The sequence below is a fragment of the Microtus pennsylvanicus genome, chromosome 11 (genome assembly GCF_037038515.1).
Source record: "Microtus pennsylvanicus isolate mMicPen1 chromosome 11, mMicPen1.hap1, whole genome shotgun sequence".
Lineage (NCBI taxonomy): Eukaryota > Metazoa > Chordata > Mammalia > Rodentia > Cricetidae > Microtus > Microtus pennsylvanicus.
The window spans coordinates 33,511,765-33,531,030 of NC_134589.1; the positions used below are offsets into that span (position 1 = coordinate 33,511,765).

General features: G+C 43.9%; 1 protein-coding gene across 2 annotated transcripts; it reads right to left on the reverse strand.

The window, feature by feature from the left end:
* Positions 1-2,988: 2,988 nt before the first annotated feature.
* Positions 2,989-19,150, reverse strand: Vezf1 (vascular endothelial zinc finger 1). Of its 2 annotated transcripts, none has more exons than XM_075991160.1 (6): positions 18,912-19,150; positions 13,947-14,641; positions 13,167-13,230; positions 11,463-11,664; positions 9,292-9,453; positions 2,989-6,321 (listed from the first exon to the last, which is right to left on the reverse strand). In XM_075991160.1, the coding sequence occupies exons 1-6, from the start codon at positions 18,942-18,944 to the stop codon at positions 5,894-5,896; spliced, it is 1,584 nt and encodes a 527-aa protein (XP_075847275.1). In that variant the 5' UTR covers positions 18,945-19,150; the 3' UTR covers positions 2,989-5,893. The 2 variants fall into 2 exon arrangements, with proteins under 2 accessions (XP_075847275.1, XP_075847274.1); XM_075991159.1 differs by having other exon boundaries at positions 11,463-11,646; positions 18,912-19,076.
* Between the last annotated feature and the right edge of the window lie 116 nt (positions 19,151-19,266).

Here is a 19,266-nt window from a genome sequence, read left to right on the forward strand (position 1 = left end):
GAGGGGCACCAGGCCAACAAACAACTCTGTCAACCCCCGCCCAGCCTAAAACATCGCTGAGCTAGGATTGGTTGAGGTCTACTGGGCCCTGATTGGCTGGGTTTATCCTCTTGCTCATTCACAGATTACTGGCTACTGTGTCTGCAGAAGCTTGTGTGTAGAAGGCTGCCTCGCTTCTACTCTTGGCGCGGCCGTTTGTACTCATTCCGGGCAGACAGGCAAAATTCGATTCCAGCTAGCTTCTCTAAGGATGGCTGGCTGAGTCAGTCTGTGTATCTTCTATCCATATCCTTTGAGAGCAAGCCAGGGAACCGGCGTGTGGGAAGGGGTGGAGGAATAAATTTTGCAACCCAAAGAAGACCAAAATCTGTCCTGGAAGGTTATCTGCTGGGTTAAGCTTTCACCCCTTTTGCCAGCACCAGCCCTTTGTGTCATCTATACTAACGTCCTTGCGTAGGATCATACCATACCATATGTCATGAATGCTTTTCCTTTCCATTTATTTATTTTTAAAATGTGTTGCCGGACAGTGGTGGCGTATGCCTTTAATCTCAGTGCTCGGGAGGCAGAGACAGGAAGACCTTTGTGAGTTCGAGACCAGTCTGGTCTACTAGAGCTAGTTCCAGGTCAGGCTACAAAGCTACAGAGAAACCCTGTCTCAAAAAAAAAAAAAAAAAAAAACCAGTGGCAAAATACTCTTACTCCCTTGGCATTCACTCCTTACCCCAGGTCCCACAGGTAATGACTGCAGAGTTATGCAGAGAAAACTCAAAGTGAATATTGTAAAAAGAAAAAAAAAGTAGAATAGGTGGCATGTTTTCAAATTTACATTAACACACACACACACACACACACACACACACACACACACATATATATATATATATATATATATATATATATATATATATATATATGCCTTTTACCCAGCTTTGCAGAATTCATGTCTGTCTCATGCTAAATCACTGTGGGTGTTTTTATTGTTGTTACATTTTATGTAGATCTGCTCTGACCTGGTCTAGAACTCCTAACAGTCGATATGTAGACGGTTCTGATATTGTGAATCACAGAGACCCACCTGCCTTTGCCTCATAGGTCCTGGGATTAAAGGCGTGCACTTCCACAGTGGGATCTTTTTCTAATTTCTGTTTATTGGTTTGTTATTTTTCTGGACTATCTAGGACTTCATACACCACACCTGTGACCTGTGAAGACTTCTCTATGTTTCCACTCTTATAGCAGAGCACAGCCATTAATTTTTTTTTTTTTTATTTTCGAGACAGGGTTTCTCCGTAGCTTTTGGTTCCTGTTCTGGAACTAGCTCTTGTATACCAGGCTGGCCTCGAACTCACAGAGATCCACCTGCCTCTGCCTGGGATTAAAGGCGTGTGCCACCACTGTCCGGCACAGCCATTAATTTTATATTCATTCCCTCCCTCCCTCCCTCCCTCCCTCCCTCCCTCCCTCCCTCTCTCTCTCTCTCTCTCTCTCTGAGACAGGGTTTCTCTATAGCTTTGGAGCCTGTCTTTGGAACTCGCTCTTGTAGAACAGGCTGGCCAATAATTCATTTAATCAGCCACCCGTAGTCCAACTTTTTTCTGTGAGTTAATTTATTGTCAACTTGATTGGGTTAATAAACACCAGGGGTGTTATTGAGGCACACCTCTGGCTAATACGAGGAAGTTTTCAGAGGATGACTCTCTGTGAACACGGGTGGCACCGTCCCGTGAGCTGGGGTGGAGAAAGCCAGGCAAGTCCTATTGCTTCTCTTCCGCTTGTTGGTTTGTAGACAAGTAGCCATGACGGACTGTGCTCCTCTGATAGTCCCCTGTGGGACTATCCTGATTGTGCTAATTGAGATGGAAAGACCCACCTACTTTGAGGGACCCCATTCTCTTTTTAAAAGTTTTAAAAAATTCCACCAGGCCGTGGTGGTGTGTGCCTTTAATCCCAGTACTCGGGAAGCAGTGGCAGGCAGATATCTGTGAGTTCGAGGCCAGCCTGGTCTACAAAGCAAGTGCCAGCACAGGCTACAAAGCTACAGAGAAACCCTGTCTCAAACAAAAAAGGTTTTAACAAATTTAATTTTAATTATGTGTATGTGCGTTTGTCTGTGTGTTTGCACGTGTACAGGTCAGAAGTCAGAAGTGCTGGATCCTCTCGAGCTGGAGTTCTAGGCAGCTGTGAGCTTCCAGATGCTGGGAATCAAACTTGGGTCCTGTGGAACAGCAGTAGGTGTTCCACTTCCCAAGCTCAGGCAGCATTCAGACCTAAGCAGTCAGCACCTGCCAGGGCCATTCCAGAGGTGCTGAGGTTTACATATCCACATGGGTGCAAATGGGATTCTTTCAGGCTATAAACGCCTTAGAAAAAGAAGGGGACAGAATGCTGGGCAGACCCCGAACTGATCACACCTCCTGTCCAATGGTGAAAACCTCTACCCCTCTATATCTTGAACTCGAGTTTCTCCACAGGACCAAATTGCAAGGCCCCTGAAGAACAAAAACAGATACATGGGGCTGGATCAACTAGCAACTTGGTGAAATAAAACTTCCCTTATTCCCAGGACAAAAACATCACAAGTAACATGATTCCTCTAGTTGTATTCAGAATCAATAAAGAGACTAAAGCAATTATCACGGAAATCTGGAGGCACCCAAAACTTTTCCATTAAACAAAGTGTCAGAATCTTGATTTGCTGCTTAGTGATATTGTCATGTGGGTGCTTGTCACATCTGCCTTAACCACCTCCCTGGAGGCTTTACATGACAACTGATGTGGATCTAGCCTTGCCTGGCTTTCTGTCAGTCCTTAGTGGGACTGTGTGGAGGGCTGAGTCCGGTGCCTTTCCTCTCGCCCTTCTCTATGGCAACCCTCCCTTCCCAGCCCAGTGACAGGCATGCACACCTGAGGAAGGAGTACTTCAGTCATTTTTCTACCATCACAGTGAACTGATGAAGCTTCTGCGGTATTAAGCAATCCATCATAACAGTTGTGACTGGTTAACTTTAATTTGTCAAAATAAATCTGCAGTATTTTGCATGTTAGTAATACAGTGCTGGTATTGACAGGTAAAATCATCATCTGCGTACATAGAAACCTTCATTTAGGAGCACACCTTAGGAGGAAATGAATACACAGTAAAAGGTAAACGCAGGCCAAGCAGCGAGCGCTAGAGCAAGCATAACAGGCTGGATGTCAGATTTGAGGATTATCTAATACAACCGTTTAGCTGCCAATCTGATAAAGGGGAAGCTCTCCACCAGGTTACAACCAGGAGGGAAAACATACTCTGCCTTTTTGTAGAGTGGTGGCCGTCGGTGCCTTCAACACATGGTTGAATCAGTTCATCAGCATCACAGCTCAGCTTCAGTTCCAGAACACAGGAGGATCTTACCACACAACCTGTTTGCGCCCCTTTGCAATGGCCTACCCTCACCCCATCCTGCCATCAACTCTCTCCCTCCCCAGAGAAGACACAACGTGGCTTTATTATTGCAGACAAGCTTCTTAAGTGAATAGAGTATGCATACAAAATAGCATTTTATCTCAAGTCATACACGAAGTCTCACTCCTGTTTACAATGAGTTGATAAAACAATCATTTCTAGTATATATCTTTTCTTCCCCCGTAAGAACTAATACTCTCAGGATCTTATGACCACGCTGTAGCCTGGGGGGAAGGGCCCATACCTGCCCACTTTGAGGACTGCTTCTTGGACCACTGTGGAGGAAGCCTGGGCTGTCTATGAAGAATCACGACTGCCACCAGAACAGAGATGGCAGGGCCCAGCAGACAGAGCACATGCCAGGAAACGAGGACTTCCTCCACATGTGACCACTCCTCTTCCAGGTCTCAGCAGTGCCATTCCTGGGCCTTCCCCACATGAGCCCTTCCAGTAGCTCACACATAATGATCTACATATTAAAAACAAACCAACTTTCAACTGTGGATAAGAACTGCTGTAACAAAGTCATAGCTACATATTTTTCTCTACATCTTGTTTATTGAGACAAACTAATTAAAAGGCACAAACATAGGGCATGTTTACATGGACATTATAACAAACATATACATTAAAAGTGTAGGAATGTGTTGCCTTCCTGCTAAACAGAAAGTTCCTAAGCTTTATATATACAAAAGTTGTACAATTTAATGTCCTAAAGTACAAAAGATCATTTATAAAATTATTTTACACTAGGTACTATTTATTTTAATTTTTTTTACTATGTAGTTCATCCCCCTAGAACTGTTTTGTATAATGACACACAGATACCTGTCCCTGATGTAGGAAGTCTGTCTCAGACGCAGGGTATTTTGATGTTTGTACTGACACAGTGGGGTATAAACGGAAGTCATCTGGTGTGAGTCCTGCAAGCATTCTGCAGGGCTAACAAAACTCATTTCCATTTCTCTTAACTGCAAAATTAAAAATGAAAAAGACCCAAAACATATTGCAATGTAAAAAAAAAAAACCAACAATTACAGCATCTTGGTTTGAACGAACTCTTCTTTAACCCAATGCTTTAAAAACATGACATGTGGCATGATGGCGTAAAGAGTATCTGTTTCCCTAGCTTTTGGTTTCTACCGTATGTACAGGGATAAAGCATCCGGCTAAGAAACAAAAGCACATGTCTCAACGTGCACAATCATTGCTGGGTTTCCATGGAGCATGCAGACAGCCTCCTCCCTGAAAACTCCAGAAAGCAGATACAAGTGTTTTCTTAAAAGAAAAAAAAAAGTGATGTCCATATTTACAAAGTTGAACAAATCTGCACAATACTTGATTAGACAGAGGAGGGAGAAAAGATACACTCTGCTTGTTCTGAAGGGGCATCCTACCTAGTTAGTGGTTAGAATAAAAACTGTATACAATTTAATATAAGACATAAACTCTAGTGAGCATCTAACACATCTGTGCCTGCTGTAACATCAACAGGCGCTGAATGGGAGAGAGAGGGGCCTATCACATCCCAGTGCCTCCAATGTCTTCCAATTTAAAGCAATAGATTTAAACTGCTCCAAAGTCCTCGTTGCTCCTGAACAGGAACCGCTGGCCTGCGTTTGGAGCCTGTGTGCACACCTGACTTCTCCTAAGTCAGCTGCAGCCTTCTCATCAAAGCACAATTTGTTTTTGTTTTTTTTTTATAGTTTTTGTTGTGTTTTTTTTTAAAAAGTCAACTACAATGCTATATTCCATCAGGATTAATATGCTGAGCAATATTTACATCTCCAAATATCAGGTCACAATCCCTATTATATGTTGAAGTTAGAATGATAAATTATCATATGCTTTGCATATCAGAGCTGGTATCACCTTTCCCATAGGGAATGCTGCCTGAAATTAACATATTCCCAAAGGTAAAATGCATATTCTCTGAAATGCATTTTATTATGACAATGCATCTATTTACTCATACAAACAAAAAACACAGACAATTCTACACTAGCTCTCACTCTGTGGGTTTAGAACTTCAGGTTAAAACTACCCACCTTGTACAGAGGGAAAAGCTCTGCTAGTGTTTACAATAAAATGATTTTGTAGGATTAAAACAAAAATAATTAAAAACAAATAATGCTTTTTTTCCTTTTGAAATGGGCTTTATGATTGGTTTTAATTCTGGCATTTCACCTTGCCAGCTACTATCCTGTTTAAGCAATGGGGTCAGCTAAAAGGGGTTCTGATTAAACTAATGTGGTCCAGTGATAAGTTACACATATACCCTACTTTGAACAACCCCAGCCAAATTGGAGCAAAATGCTACTACACTCTTATTAACTAACGTAATAAAACCTCCCAATTTCATAGTCTGCTTTTTGCTTTAATCAACTAAAATTAAGTTGCTGGTAAATATTTACTTTAACCCATATTTTGACTTTATAATACTGTTTACCAAGGTGGTGATGTAGGCAAAGCTTGGGGCAAGAAAGGCATGCTTTCTACAGGCCTCATTGCTATATTGAGGGGAGCAGCTAATGTCATAGGTGTGGGCAGGTTCATCGGCGATGTGATGGTGACAGGGTGTGCTATATTCACCGGGGCAGTTACAGGGGTGGGGAGGTTGACTGGGGTAGTGAGTGTTAAAGGAGAGGTCATGGATAATGGACTGGTTATAGTTACAGGATGCCCAATGTTCATCGGGCTGGTTATATTAACTGCACTTGAAACATTTACTGGACTTCTCATGCTCATTGCAGCTGCCACTGTGACTGGGTTTGACATAGTCCCAGACGACACAGAGGAGGTTATATTGAATGGAGTAGTGAGAGTCACAGGTGTCGTAGCAGCCGTGGAGGTTTGGCACAGGTTGGCAGCTTCTAAAATGAGAAGACAAAAGGGACTTTAGACTCTCATACCTATAAGCAAAATTCAGCTTCTGAATTAACTTCTCTTAATTAAAAAGAACATTTAATAAACCAAATTACAGTTTCTACTAAGTGATCAAATACAAAGAGAGGATCTTCTGCGCATAGTCCTGGGGCAGGGATTCCACTCTATGAATCTCTTTTCTGATGCCTCGGAAGACTTGGGCAACTTGTTCAGTCCTGAACTTCTGATTTCAGTTCAGATTTACTACGTACCTCAGAGATGCTGAGAGGACCAGTGACTTCTGCATGGTGCTCTGGAGAGCAGAGGCACTGAGTAAGCTAAGTGTCCTCACTGTCTTCATGCCTTCTGAGTTCTACAGCCTTTCCTGGGACAGTCAATCACGAGCAGGCCGACAGGAAAGACTTGTCCACACTGTGCCACCAGTGAGTTCTCAAAAGGCACACTAACTAGCAAAGAGGTGTGTGTACTCTCACTCACAAATGCTAAATGGCTTCTTCGATGTGAAGCCACATTCCGCTGAGGGTTTAAAAATGGATGACGAATGATAAACATTATTTCAGAGTCTGTCTGAGTCAGGAGTTAACTAATATTATAGTTCATAATGTTTCTTTTCTTTTCGAGATGGAGGTCTATGTACCCTTGGCTGTCCTGGAACTGGTTATGTAGCCCAGGCTGGCCTCAGAGATCTTCTGTCTGCCTCTACCTCTACAGTGCTGGGTGGGATTAAAGGCATGCACCATGATGCCTGGCTTAGAAAGTTTCTTCTGCTAAGGAAAAGCTACTACTCAGTAGTTGTATGCTCCTTTCCTTCTCACCCCTACTTCCTCTTCTTTCTAATGCTGATATAATCACCTACTTCATGCCCAATAGCATCTAACAGCACACATTACAAACACCACCAAGCATACCAAGTAGGACTAACTCGGGCAAGGAAATCCTGTGGCATGTTAGGGAAATCCACTCCTTTTTATTCAGCAATGCCCAAACAGATCCCTGGGGCTGGAGAGCTGGCTCAGCAGTTAAGAGCACATGTTGCTCTTATAGACAGCCTGGGTTTAATTACCAGCACCTACACAGTGGCTCAAAAACAATCTGTAACTCCACTTCCAGGGGACCTGAAGCCCTATTCTGGCTTCTGCAGGCACCAGTCTTGCATGTGGCACACATACATACAATCAGGCAGAACATTTATACACATAAATAATAAAATATTAATTTAAAAAAAAGAAAAAAGGTCCCTGGCAGATGACATCCTACTTCACCCACTCCAAAAAATTCAGCACCACCTATCAAGATGCCATAAATTGGCAGTAAGGAGACAGACCTGTGACACCCACTCAAGTCTACAGCTAGAGGAGTCTGCACAGGGTCCACAGAGGGGTCGAACCACTTCAGGACAGTCAGCCATTTGATTGGTCTGACCTTATCTGGCCTGCTCTGCACTACATACCAGGAGCTGCCAAACAAGAATGATGATGAAAAACATCTAGGGAGGCTCTTTTTATTTTTTTTAATAGATTGCTGGGATATTCAATTGTGAACTGAGATAGAACCTGGCAAATCTATAAAGTTAAAAAGCTTCCTCAATGATAATCTGATTTTCATCCAGGTTTGGGAATTTAAAATTTATCCAGGTCTAATTTAAAGAGCATTTCTGGCTAGGTGTGGAACTCTGGGTTTGGGGCTAGCCTGGTTTACATAGGGACCTCTCGGGCAGTTAGGGCTACATAGTGAGACCCTGTCTCAAAAAAACTAAAACACACAAACAGTGACACTTTAAAATCAAGTTTAGATTTTCATGAGGTTCTCAATATAGCCATCTCCTCTTTCCCAAATGTAATGTTTACTAACAGAGAGAGAGACTCCAGCTACAAATGGGAACACAATAGCATTTTGTTTAATGAAGGTCAGAAGATGAGTTAAACAATCAAGTCTTATTATGCAAAGCAAACTGAAATACAACAGGGAACACAAATGCAGACAGTGAGGATGGGAGAAGGCCCATCACTTCCTGGGTAACAGTATCACTGCTGCCGTCCTCTCCTTCTGCTCTGTCCAAAGGAAGGCGTTTCTGTCTCCTCCCCTACAGTCTTCATTTCACTCTAGAGGATTAAACCTTTGGTACTGGACATAGAAGGCAAGTGCTGACCACTGGGCTGTGCCCTGGTTCTCAAGCATCCTTCTACTATGACTTCAAATACTTTTATTCCTTCTTTAGTGAAAATATCCTTCACAATATTCCTTCAACTACTACACAATTATCATCATCTAAACTTCTATAACAAAGCCCTCAACAGCAGAGGAGCAGATAAGTTAAGGTAGATAAAGCAGATAAAGGTGACACCAAGAGCCAAGAGAAAAGATAGCAAGACAATAAGGTCTGAATCATGCACCAAATAATCAACACAGGACCAGTCCTGAAAAACAGGAAATCAGCAATGAGAAAATGAACTCCCACAAGGATAGCTCATCTACCTCAAAGTGGTAATATTTTAGAAATTAAGAAAAGAGCCCATTGGGTGATGATGGTGCACACCTTTAATCCCAGTACTGGGGAGGTAAAGGCAGGTGGATCTCTGTGAGTTTGAGGTCATCCTGGTCTACTTAGAGAATTCCAGGACAGTCAAAGGGACACAGAGAGACCCTATCTTAAAACAAAACAAAAAGGAACCCTTAGCACAAGGACACTGACATAAAAAGGAACTATAAGCATACTAACCTTGACTGCATATGTAACAAAAAGTAAATCCAGAGAAAGAACAAGGCAGGAAGCGCTGAGGACTTTCATTTCCCAGTAACAAAACCCTAAACGGAAGCCCTGCTGCCGATAATTAGATTATACCATAAGCAGCACTGTGAAGCTACACTCCTCCACTGCTGTGCTCCACTTCTGTCACCTGGAATACTAATCAAACACTCCTTGAGCCACACGCAGAGCACCGGAAGCCCCTTCTTACCTTTCTTTCTTGCTTTGACAGCTTCTTCCCACAATCTCAGTGTCTCTACCTGCTTCCCTGGCCAGCTTGTCACATGCTGTTGTTGTTGCTGCTGCTGCTGCTGCTGCTGCTGTTGCTGTTGCTGCTGCTGCTTTTGATTGCTGGTCTCTTCACTCATGCATGCTATTCCAAAGACAAACCACAAACATTGTATTTACCTTGAAAGAGTGCAACCATGTTTTCAAACCCGAACCTAGGAGCTAGAGATATAATAAGTCAGCTGTTACAGTGTCTGGCTAACATGCAGGAAGAAGACCTGATTTCATTCTCAGCATAAGACCCTATCAAAAACAAAAGCCAAGAAATCCAAGCCAGAAATTTTGCTGCACACTTTTAATCTCAGTATTCAGGAGGCAGAGGCAGGTGGATCTCCACGTGGAGCAACCAGTCTGGTGGTCTACACTGTGAGTTCAAAAAGCCAAGACTACATCGTGAGAACTTATTTCAGAAACAAGCAAGCAAGCAAACCATCCCACCCAAACACAGGTGTTTTGACTCCTTGTGCCTTTACGGCTATTGTCATTTAACTAATAGCTCCTAATGTAGTGATTTTTTTTTCCTGCCTGTGTCTATACTGAATAAAACAAATAAATTTGCTACAAGTCAGGAAATGAGGAGCAGCAAGATGGCTCAGCAAGTAAAGAACACCTGGCACCAAGCCTGATGTTCTGAGCTGAATCCCTAGAACACATGTGGTTGAAGGAGAGAACCAACTCTCCAAAGTTTTCCTCTGACCTCCACACTTGCACTGTGGTATATGTGTGCACATACACTAAATAAATAAAACATCATTTTAAATAATCTATAGGACTAGAGAAAACTAATATAAAAAGAAAGGAAAATTTTGCTATATTATAAAGGAAGTATCTTTGAAAAAGGAAGTTGAATAATGTTAGTTAGCATGGGTTCAATATTTAATAAACTATCAAATAGATTTGTTTAACCACAGAGACATATATTAAATTTTTATAAAGTATAGCAAGCTAGATAATGAGCCCGATATACTCACAGAAATGCAAAAGTAGATAGGATTAAAACACATTAAGCAAGTCAGGTATGAGGCACATACCTTTAATACTAGTATTTGGGAGGCAGAGGAAGGCAGATCTCTGAGTTCCAAGTCAGTCAAGGCTACAAGAGTATAAGAAAACAAAACAAAAAACATATTGAGCCGGGCGATGGTGATGCACGCCTTTAATTCCAGCACTTGGGAGGCAGAGGCAGGTGGATCTTTGTAAGTTCGAGGCCAGCCTAGTCTAGGACAGGCTCCAAAGCTACAGAGAAACTCTGTCTCGAAAAACAAAACAAAACAAACAAACAAAAACGCACATATTAAACTTTCCCATTCACTGAAGCTATTCATGATCATTTTAGAGAATCTGACATTTCTGTTGCATGAAATATATATGTAATAAGATACAGAACTATGAAAATAGCTCTTCAGTGGTGAAGGAAATTTTTGAAACAAAGTTACGTATATTAAGTATTAAATTTTATCTTCAACTCTGAACTTAATCCTGCTGTGTGTGTGAGTGACAAGGTCTCACGTAGCCAAACTGTCTCTGTTGGTGATGTGAGCCTTGAACTCCTGACTCTCCTGGTCCCATCTCCCAAGTGCTAGGATTACAACTATATGCCACCAGTTTATTATTATCATATCATATTACTTTGAGACAGGGTCACAGGCTAGCCTCAAATGTACTTTATAGCCAACTCTGATCTTGAACTTCTGATACTCCTGCTTCTAGCTCCCATGGTCCAGGAACATAGGTGTGAACCACAACACCTAGTGCTGCAGTTCCAAGCACCAGAGCTCTTATTCAAACCTCAAACAAAACAATGAAAATAGCTGGGATGAAATTCTACTCTATGGGTATAATTAGTAGTAGACAAGTATAGGACTAGAAGCGAATGGAGAGTATAACAATGCTGTTTGCATACATGGTTTAAAACAGTTCCAACACCAACATGCTCTCTCCATTGATGCCTGTTTGCCTAGTCTGGTGATGGGAGGAAACAAGATGAACATTAATACAGTCCCATGAGCATAGTCTAAATATCTTTGATATATTGAAAAAAGAAGCCTACATTTCATCAATATGAAATGCAAAACAGTCTGAAACATCACCTACTTTTGCTGATGCCTTGTTTACACGTATTACAGTTGATACTTTGGCTCTGCCCATGTGTCTTTAAGTGGCTGGTGATATATGCTGCACTCAAGAGCTTCCCACAGATGTTACATGATACTTTGCCTTCGTGGCGCACCATGTGTGTCCGTAGTCTGTCTTTGGTGGCAAAGGCAGCAGTGCACGTCTGCATGAGGGAGGAAAACTTTTTTTAAATATAGACTATCCTGTTCAACTCATTTTAAAGTGCGAATATTCTGCACATTACCCCTACCCACTCAGCAAGCTTGGCTGAACTAGTCTAATTTTCATCGCATGTGTTACTGAGAATCACCGATCATACTAAAATAGCTGGTGATTTTAGATGCTTCTATTTTGGAGGAAGAAAATACATCAACACAGAGTAGTGAAAAGATATGAGGCTCACACTGAGTTAAACCTAGATTTAGGGCTGGGCAGAGGGCTCAGTGATAGAGTAACCGCCTCATGGGTTCAATTCCCAGCACTGCAAGAGCAAAGCCAAACAAGACAAAAACAAAAGCCTGGATTTAAACTGAGTTTCACAAATCACTAAACAGTGTAATGCTGAACAAGACAGTTAATCTGTCTGATGTCTCTATGGAACTGGGACAACACCTATCACAGAATTCCTGGCAGACGAAGAGCTTGATTCAGAGTAGTATTCAGTGAATGACACTATTGTCCTTCCTTCAATTAGATTGTTCTTAGAATTCAAGTCATTTACTTAATAAAATCAGTCATTAATAAACAACCGAAAGGAGCACTAAAGAACTTCCAACAACAAATTAGGATCAGGAATGCCTAAAACAGTCATTTGAGTGGGAAAAATTCTTAACTTTTTCATTATCACAATTTACACCTAATAAAAATCACTGATTTGAATACATCCTCCGATATGGTAAAAGCAAACAACAATCTAGTAAATAATAACACTTATCCCAATGATAACAGAAAATGCACTGTAAAATTTTCCCTTCTCCGGCTGGAGAACAGTGGCTGCTCTTGCAGAGGAACCAGGTTTAGTTCCCAGTATTCACATGGTGGCTCATAAGCACCTGTAACTCCAGTTCCAGAAGATCCAACAACTTCTTTTGCCTTGCTTGGGCACCAAGCATGTACATGGTGCACATACATACATACATGCAGGCAAACATTCATATACATAGCATAAAAAATAACAAAAGGGTTTGGAGAAATGACCTGGAGGTAAAGAGCACTGGCTGCTCTTGTAGAGGGCCCAAGTTCAGTTCCTAGCACCCATGTAGTGGTTCACAACCTTCTGTGACTCCAGTTCCAGGAAATTTGATGCCTTCTTCTGACCTACTTAGGCTCCTGCATGCATATTGTACACAAACATACATTCAAGTACACACACATACACATAAAGTACTTTTTTAATTACAAAAATTTTCCCCTCTTACACCAAAAAAAAGTCATTGTCCAAGGAAAGGGAACACAGCTACACAAAAATAATACACTTATATTTAAAAACAATCTTAATATAATATATATACATATATATGTGTATATATACTATCTTCATATTATAAAACTAGAATTCCAATGAACCACATTCACTCCAATCTGTGACGGGACTGTTCAAGAACCACAAGATTTGAGTGGCTCTGGCTTTCTGGACAATGTGCACCAGGTGCTACGCTAAGGATAAGTCATTTTAACTCTTACTTGGCATTTGAAGGGTCTTTCTGTTGAATGCACGTGTTTTACATGACAGCTTAGGTGGTCAGGCCTGTAAAAGAGTTTCAAATGGAAGATGTAATGCAACACTCGGAGAAACGCTGCTTATGTGACGCTGTGCCTTGCAAATTACAGGGGAGCGTTCTGCAGAAAGCAAGGATTACCAACTCCCCCACCCTCAGCGCAAATCTCCTCACCTCTCACATCACAAACCCAAATCTTAGTCCTTCACCTGTTCTTCTTCTAGTCAACATCAGATCATACTAAAGTTCTGATTCTTTACAACACAAACATTCAAAAGTTGTAGTTTCAATACCAGGAATAACTACCACTGTGTTAACTCTAAGAGCTTTTTTCATTTTTTTTTAAAGTGAAAAAGTACACATATAAAAATGGGGCTAGGGAGTGGGAGAAAAGCTTCTTAAAAGTTGCATTAAGAGTATGTAAAATCCCTCTGATTTGCAGAGATTCTCATATCGGGTTCTCCAACTGAACTAAAAACTGGCAAGACTTTTGAAGTGTTAAGAATCCTTATGCCAAATAAAGGCCTGGGTCTACTGAAGTCCCTCCTTAAGTGACCTGCCAGGTTAACTGCTATGTTCCACTAGTCAGTCATACCAAATCAGAGTTAGACCTAAAGACAGACTTTTTCACCAACTTCCCCTTATAATACAGACCTGCACATACAGCTTTCACATTAACCTAGATCACAGACACAAATTGGCTCTGACCGATGCCATAATGAAAAAGCAATGCAAAATGCAGTACCTTGAGAAGCCTTTCCCACAAACACTGCAAGTATAGGGTTTGGTGATGCCTCCTTCATGAGACCTCACATGGTAAGTCATCCGGTCCTTCCTCTTGAAGCGCTGATTACAAATAGGACACTCAAAGGGCTTTTCGTCCGAATGGGAAAGCTTGTGCCGATTGAGGTGGTACACATCCCGGAAGGCCTTCCCACACATCTCACAGGCATGGTTCTTCTTGACGGGCTTACTGGGTTTCTTGACAGACTGGGGCACAGGCATTGCTGTGGTGCTGGCACTGCTACTGGGGTTGGTGCCCGAGGAAGATGTAGTGACTGTTGATAAGATGCCTGCAATAGTTGAAACCAACGAAGTTCGGCTGCTGTCTCCAGCGATGGTGGAGATAAGGGGAACCACCGTGGTGGGAGTTTTCTTTGCCCGAGACACCAGCTTGATCCCTGTGTGGCAGGACTGATGGCGCCTCAGGTGATAGCTGTCCCTGAATGCTTTACTGCAGTAAGTGCACACAAATGAAGTTTTGGGTTTTTCTTTTTTAATCCCAATGGCATCCTTTAATGTTTCTGGTGCAGCCTGAGGTTTCTGAGTTATTGGTATTGGAAGCAACGGTTTCTGATCAGGGGGCTCCACAGCAGAACTCAGGAGGGGCAGCAAGCTGTTCTGTGCTGCCTGCTGTTGGTGATGGGAGGCTTCATGGGCCTAAAACCAAACATTTACACTTGAGAAACTGAGCCTCTCAGCGTGACCTTAACCATTCAACATGCTCCAGACAAGAGAGAGCAGAGCCACAGTCCCGGAGTCTGTGAGCTGCCCTCGGTCACAGAGCTGCAGCGACCACCTGCTCTCAAGAGCTCTGGATACAAAACACTGAAATCACTGCTGGTCAAAATGTTTGCATCTACACTGCTGACAGCCATCGTACTTTCAAACAGCTGACTAAAGTACACACTATCCTGGCTCATGAGGGACATTAGTCGATGAAATCAGTGTGCATTTGACTGCCAATACTGAAACCAATCTTAAATAACTTGTCAAAAAAAGAGTACATGCCAGATTTAAGTATTTAACAGTATCTTAGATTGTGGCAATATACAAACCCTGTATATGATCAACAAGATCATCTACTTATCTGTTACAAAGAGCATAAAAAGCACCAAGTCTCTCGCTCTTATCAGAAGAAAACTAGTGATTGAGAAAGGGCCTGCTAAGCAATGAAAGGAATGTAGCTCTGTGAATACACACACTAGCTGTTAAGTTCACTTACAAAGCGCGTCACTGAATTCTACTGAAAGATGTGGCTGACATGGAAGGCATGTGTGAAGGTGGCGAGCACCTGGCATCTGCTTCTCAGACCAGGAAGCCTCTACTAGAGTTTGCATCCTTTACCAACACTAGCAAGAGAAAGCGAACTGCATCCACACTCAGGTGCATCCTCTTCCAGAAGCAGGCTGTGACACAGTGGTAGATATATGCTTCTCTACTCTAGAACCTTAGCTGGACCACTGTTTGGAAATTTTAGAAAACGATGGAAAAAGTTCTTGAAATAGCTCTTCCTAATATGTTGCTCTTTACCAACTTTATTTTTTAAATATTCGACAGTGAGCCCAAGCCCCTATGCTTGAGTCTTGTAATCCTAAAAGGATCAAGCTAGGAGTTCCAAATATTTTAAGCATATAACATCCTACGCAGAGCCTGTCCCATCATCGTAGACATGTGAGTTTTCTTCCCTTCACACTCTGTAGTCACTTGGTTACCTAAGTTATCAAAGACACAGACAACGAAACAACACCACCCAAGGAAGCTAGCAGGGCTTCTCCTCTGCCGGTCAAGGGCATCCATTTCTCACTTTCCACTTAATTGCAGGTCAGCATCTGGGCCTGGAACCACTCTTCCCAAAGATTAGGAGGTGTGGTATCCAAAGGAGGCAGTCTGAATTTAACAATCTTGACTTAAAATGTCCTTCAGGCTTTGCAATAACACTTAGAAAGTGCAGTTACTAATGGGTCTTCTTCCAGATTTAATGCCCACACCGAATTACAGTCCACTTTTCATCTAACGTGTGCAGCTCTTCTAACTTGGAGCCTACCTACCCAGGTGTACTTATAGAATTTGGTTTCTAATCTTACTCTTTTTTTGAGCTGAGTAGGATGCCCAAGTTTCCATACTGAATACAAACAGGTAAGAGCTGAAGCTCGCTCAAGATACACAGTTTCAAAGGCTAACATATCACACGCCATGGAATGCAAATCTTCTGGACAAAGTTCAAACTTATAACATTTTGAGCCATTTTTCGATTCTAAACAACCATTAGAAGGATGGAGCACTAAAAGAAATGACTGTCATTTTACCAATCCAGATGTTTGTGCTATACAAATTATCTCTACAGCACTGCCGATGCTCACACTCACGAGGGTCACACCAGGTCCCCGGTCCTTAAATAAAATGCTGTAGAACTACTGGAAGAATCAGTCTCTAAAGATTCCTAGGAGCCCAGCCCAGCACTTCTCCATAAAGCTGGCTAAGAAGGCAATTTTCCTCAACTTGTTTCCTGAGGAAAAGAGTTAAATAAAAGCCACGGCCTGCCTTCAACAAAGTGATTTACTTCTCAAATGTTAAGTTCTCAGTAGGCTTTTATTTGACTAGCATCATCACATCAAAGTTTAAATTTTATCCTCTAACTCAAGTGCACAGCTCCAGCCCTGCCCAAGCTTTCCTTTTTTCTGGGGCTGGCAAAAAACAAAACAGAAATGTTATTTCATCACCCAGGGTGGTAGGATGTAGAACCATGAAATCTCCATTGCCAGAGGGTAAGAGATTTTGTACTGAAACAAATTAGCATCGGTGAGTCATATCTTGAATGTCCTGTTAGAAGAATCATCCATCAAATATTTTAAGAGCTTCACTTTCACTTTCCACCATGTTATCTGGAAAGCAAGCAGGTTATTAAATTTTGTTTAAAGATACAAATTCAACAGGATGCTCCAAGAAACAGAGTTGAATTCTCTATTTCCCCAGTGAGAAACTGAAAACTGGCACCGAATATCTGTTTGTATCTTTCCATAGGAGAGACTGAAGGTCTCTTTCCTCATTGTCCTCAACTCTAAATTACAGCTTTTTCAACAACTTTCACAGCACACACTGCGCTCCCAGGATCAAATATGAGCTTTCACGTTTCCTCCTCAGGTGGAAAACAATAGGTTGGCATTAGCTTTATCCAGGAAAAAAATAGTTAAAATGGCTTTTTTTAAAGTATGGAATCTTTCAACTAGCTTCCCAAAGATGAACTGTGGGCTTCTCCTTTACATAAAGAACTCGATTTGCTCGCTCTCCATTAAGTTCACGGATACTCGGTGTAAAACTGTTTAAACCACTTCTATGGCTCAGTCCTTTATTGTAAAATGATCATCTGTAAGCTTCTTCTAAAGAAGGCGTTTGCCGGCTTTGCACCAACCCCGCCAGCTAGTTTTGTATTTCTTTGCCAATACATTCTTAAGTTATCACTTTATTAACAAGCTCATCAAAGCAACCAACACTAGATCAGAGTGATAGTGTGGGAAGTTCATGCGTTCCAAAATCTTAAGAATTCCCGATTTTGGTAAGTCCATTTATTTTACTAATTACTTAAAATCAAAATGCCCATACTTGAAAATATGTCTTAATAAGACAAGCCAGGTTACACAATAGGTCATTTTGCGTTCTCCAGTTCCCTATATAACTCCACCGGGATGGGACCAGACGCTGAGAGGATAATCTTCTGAAGATTCTGCATTTCCAAAGGGCTCAAAGCACTCAAGCTACGCGTTTGGAATTTCACGAAGTATTCATAGGAAAATAACTCAAAAGAGGCAGGCGCGAAGGACACAACTTTAAAAACGACGAGCTTCCTAACCTTCGGGTCTGAAGTTTCTACGTGAGCTCATCTCTACTGCTCATCAATGTATTTGCAAACAGAAACGAAGCAGGGAAAGAAAGTTCCAAACAGGGGTCCTGCATTAAAGTGGCAGGGGAAAGGTATGGCTAAAGTATCCGCTATAGTAGCTTTGAAGTTTCTAGCAAAAAAAGCGAAGATCCACACGCCACGAGTGACTCATCTAGGGGCTTTGTAAGCGGACTTTGCGCGCTCGCACTCCGCTTCCCGTCGCCCACTGGGCCAGAGCGAACGTTCGAGCGAGCGGGCCGCGAGCGAGCGAACGAGCGGCGCACTGAGAAGGTCGGGCCTGCAGGAGTCCCGGCCCCCGCCGCTCCCCGCCCCCGCCCGGCCCCGCCAGCCCGGGGATTCCCCAAGCTCAATGGGACGGCAGGAGAGCTGGACAGAGGCGAGGGGACCAGCTGCCAGGACTCAGCTAGGACTCGGAGTAGGAATGGAAAAAAGTTTGCGGAGGGGAACCACGCTCTCAACACCCCCGGTCGGGTATACCCGAGGGGGCGGCGAGAAGGGGGAGTGGCGGCGAAGCCAGAGATACCCGCTATTCGCGGGATGTGGGAGGAGGGTCAGAAAGTCAACACACAAGCACACACACAAAAAGAGAGGTGACGCGAAAGCGCGAGCAAAAGATGGATGGGGACTCGGAGCAGGACCGGGGGACCCCCTCGTTGCGCCGCGCGGCCGTGTAGGGCGCGCAGTGGCCGAGCGGCCCGCGCTACCCAGCGGCCCGGCGCCCTCCTTTCTCTGGGCCGCGGGGTGGTGACAGCGACCGGCCTCCTCCCTTCCCCTTCGGGGAGGGAGGGAAGGGTGTGTGTATACGTGTGTGCTTGGGGGGGCCCGGGTTCACCCCGAGGCCTGCTTCTCCCCCGCACCCCGTCAGGCCGCCTCCTTTCACCTCAGCGGCCGGGCTCCGCGGGAGCGGGCGGGCGGAAAAACAAAGGGGGATTAAGGCCGGGCCGGAGAGCGGAGCCGGGAGGGGAGGAGCGCCCGCCCGAGCCCGGCCCGGCCCCCCTGGCCCCCCGGCCCCCCCGGGGCCCCCAGTACCTGGAACAGGAACGCGGTCCAGTTGGCCTCCATGGCTGCGGCGGCCGACCCCCCTCCTCCCCACTCCCCCCGCTCGGGGAGCCTCCTCAGCCGGAGGAGGCGACAACAAAGCGGCGGCGGCGGCGGCGGCAGCGGCAGCGGCGGCTCCTCAACATGGCAGCGCCGAGCGCGGCCACTTCCGGTAACCTCCGGGACGCACCACCGCGGCGGCGAGCGCGGGCGGGGGGGGAGCCCCGGCCCGGCCGCCGCCGCCCCCAGCCGCTCCGACCCCCTCCGGGCGTCCCCGCTGCCGGCGCGCCGCCTCGGAGCTCAGCCAGTGCCCGCGGGCGGTGGGGTCAGGGCGCCCGCGCGGGGG

Coding starts and splice junctions, on each gene's coding strand:
- Vezf1 (XM_075991160.1), bottom strand. CDS start 18,944: ATGGAGGCCAACTGGACCGCGTTCCTGTTCCAG. Junction 9,454..11,462: donor TAAACAAGGCATCAGCAAAA/GTAGGTGATGTT, acceptor TCTTTGGAATAG/CATGCATGAGTGAAGAGACC. Junction 6,322..9,291: donor TGTCAAAGCAAGAAAGAAAG/GTAAGAAGGGGC, acceptor TTCTCATTTTAG/AAGCTGCCAACCTGTGCCAA.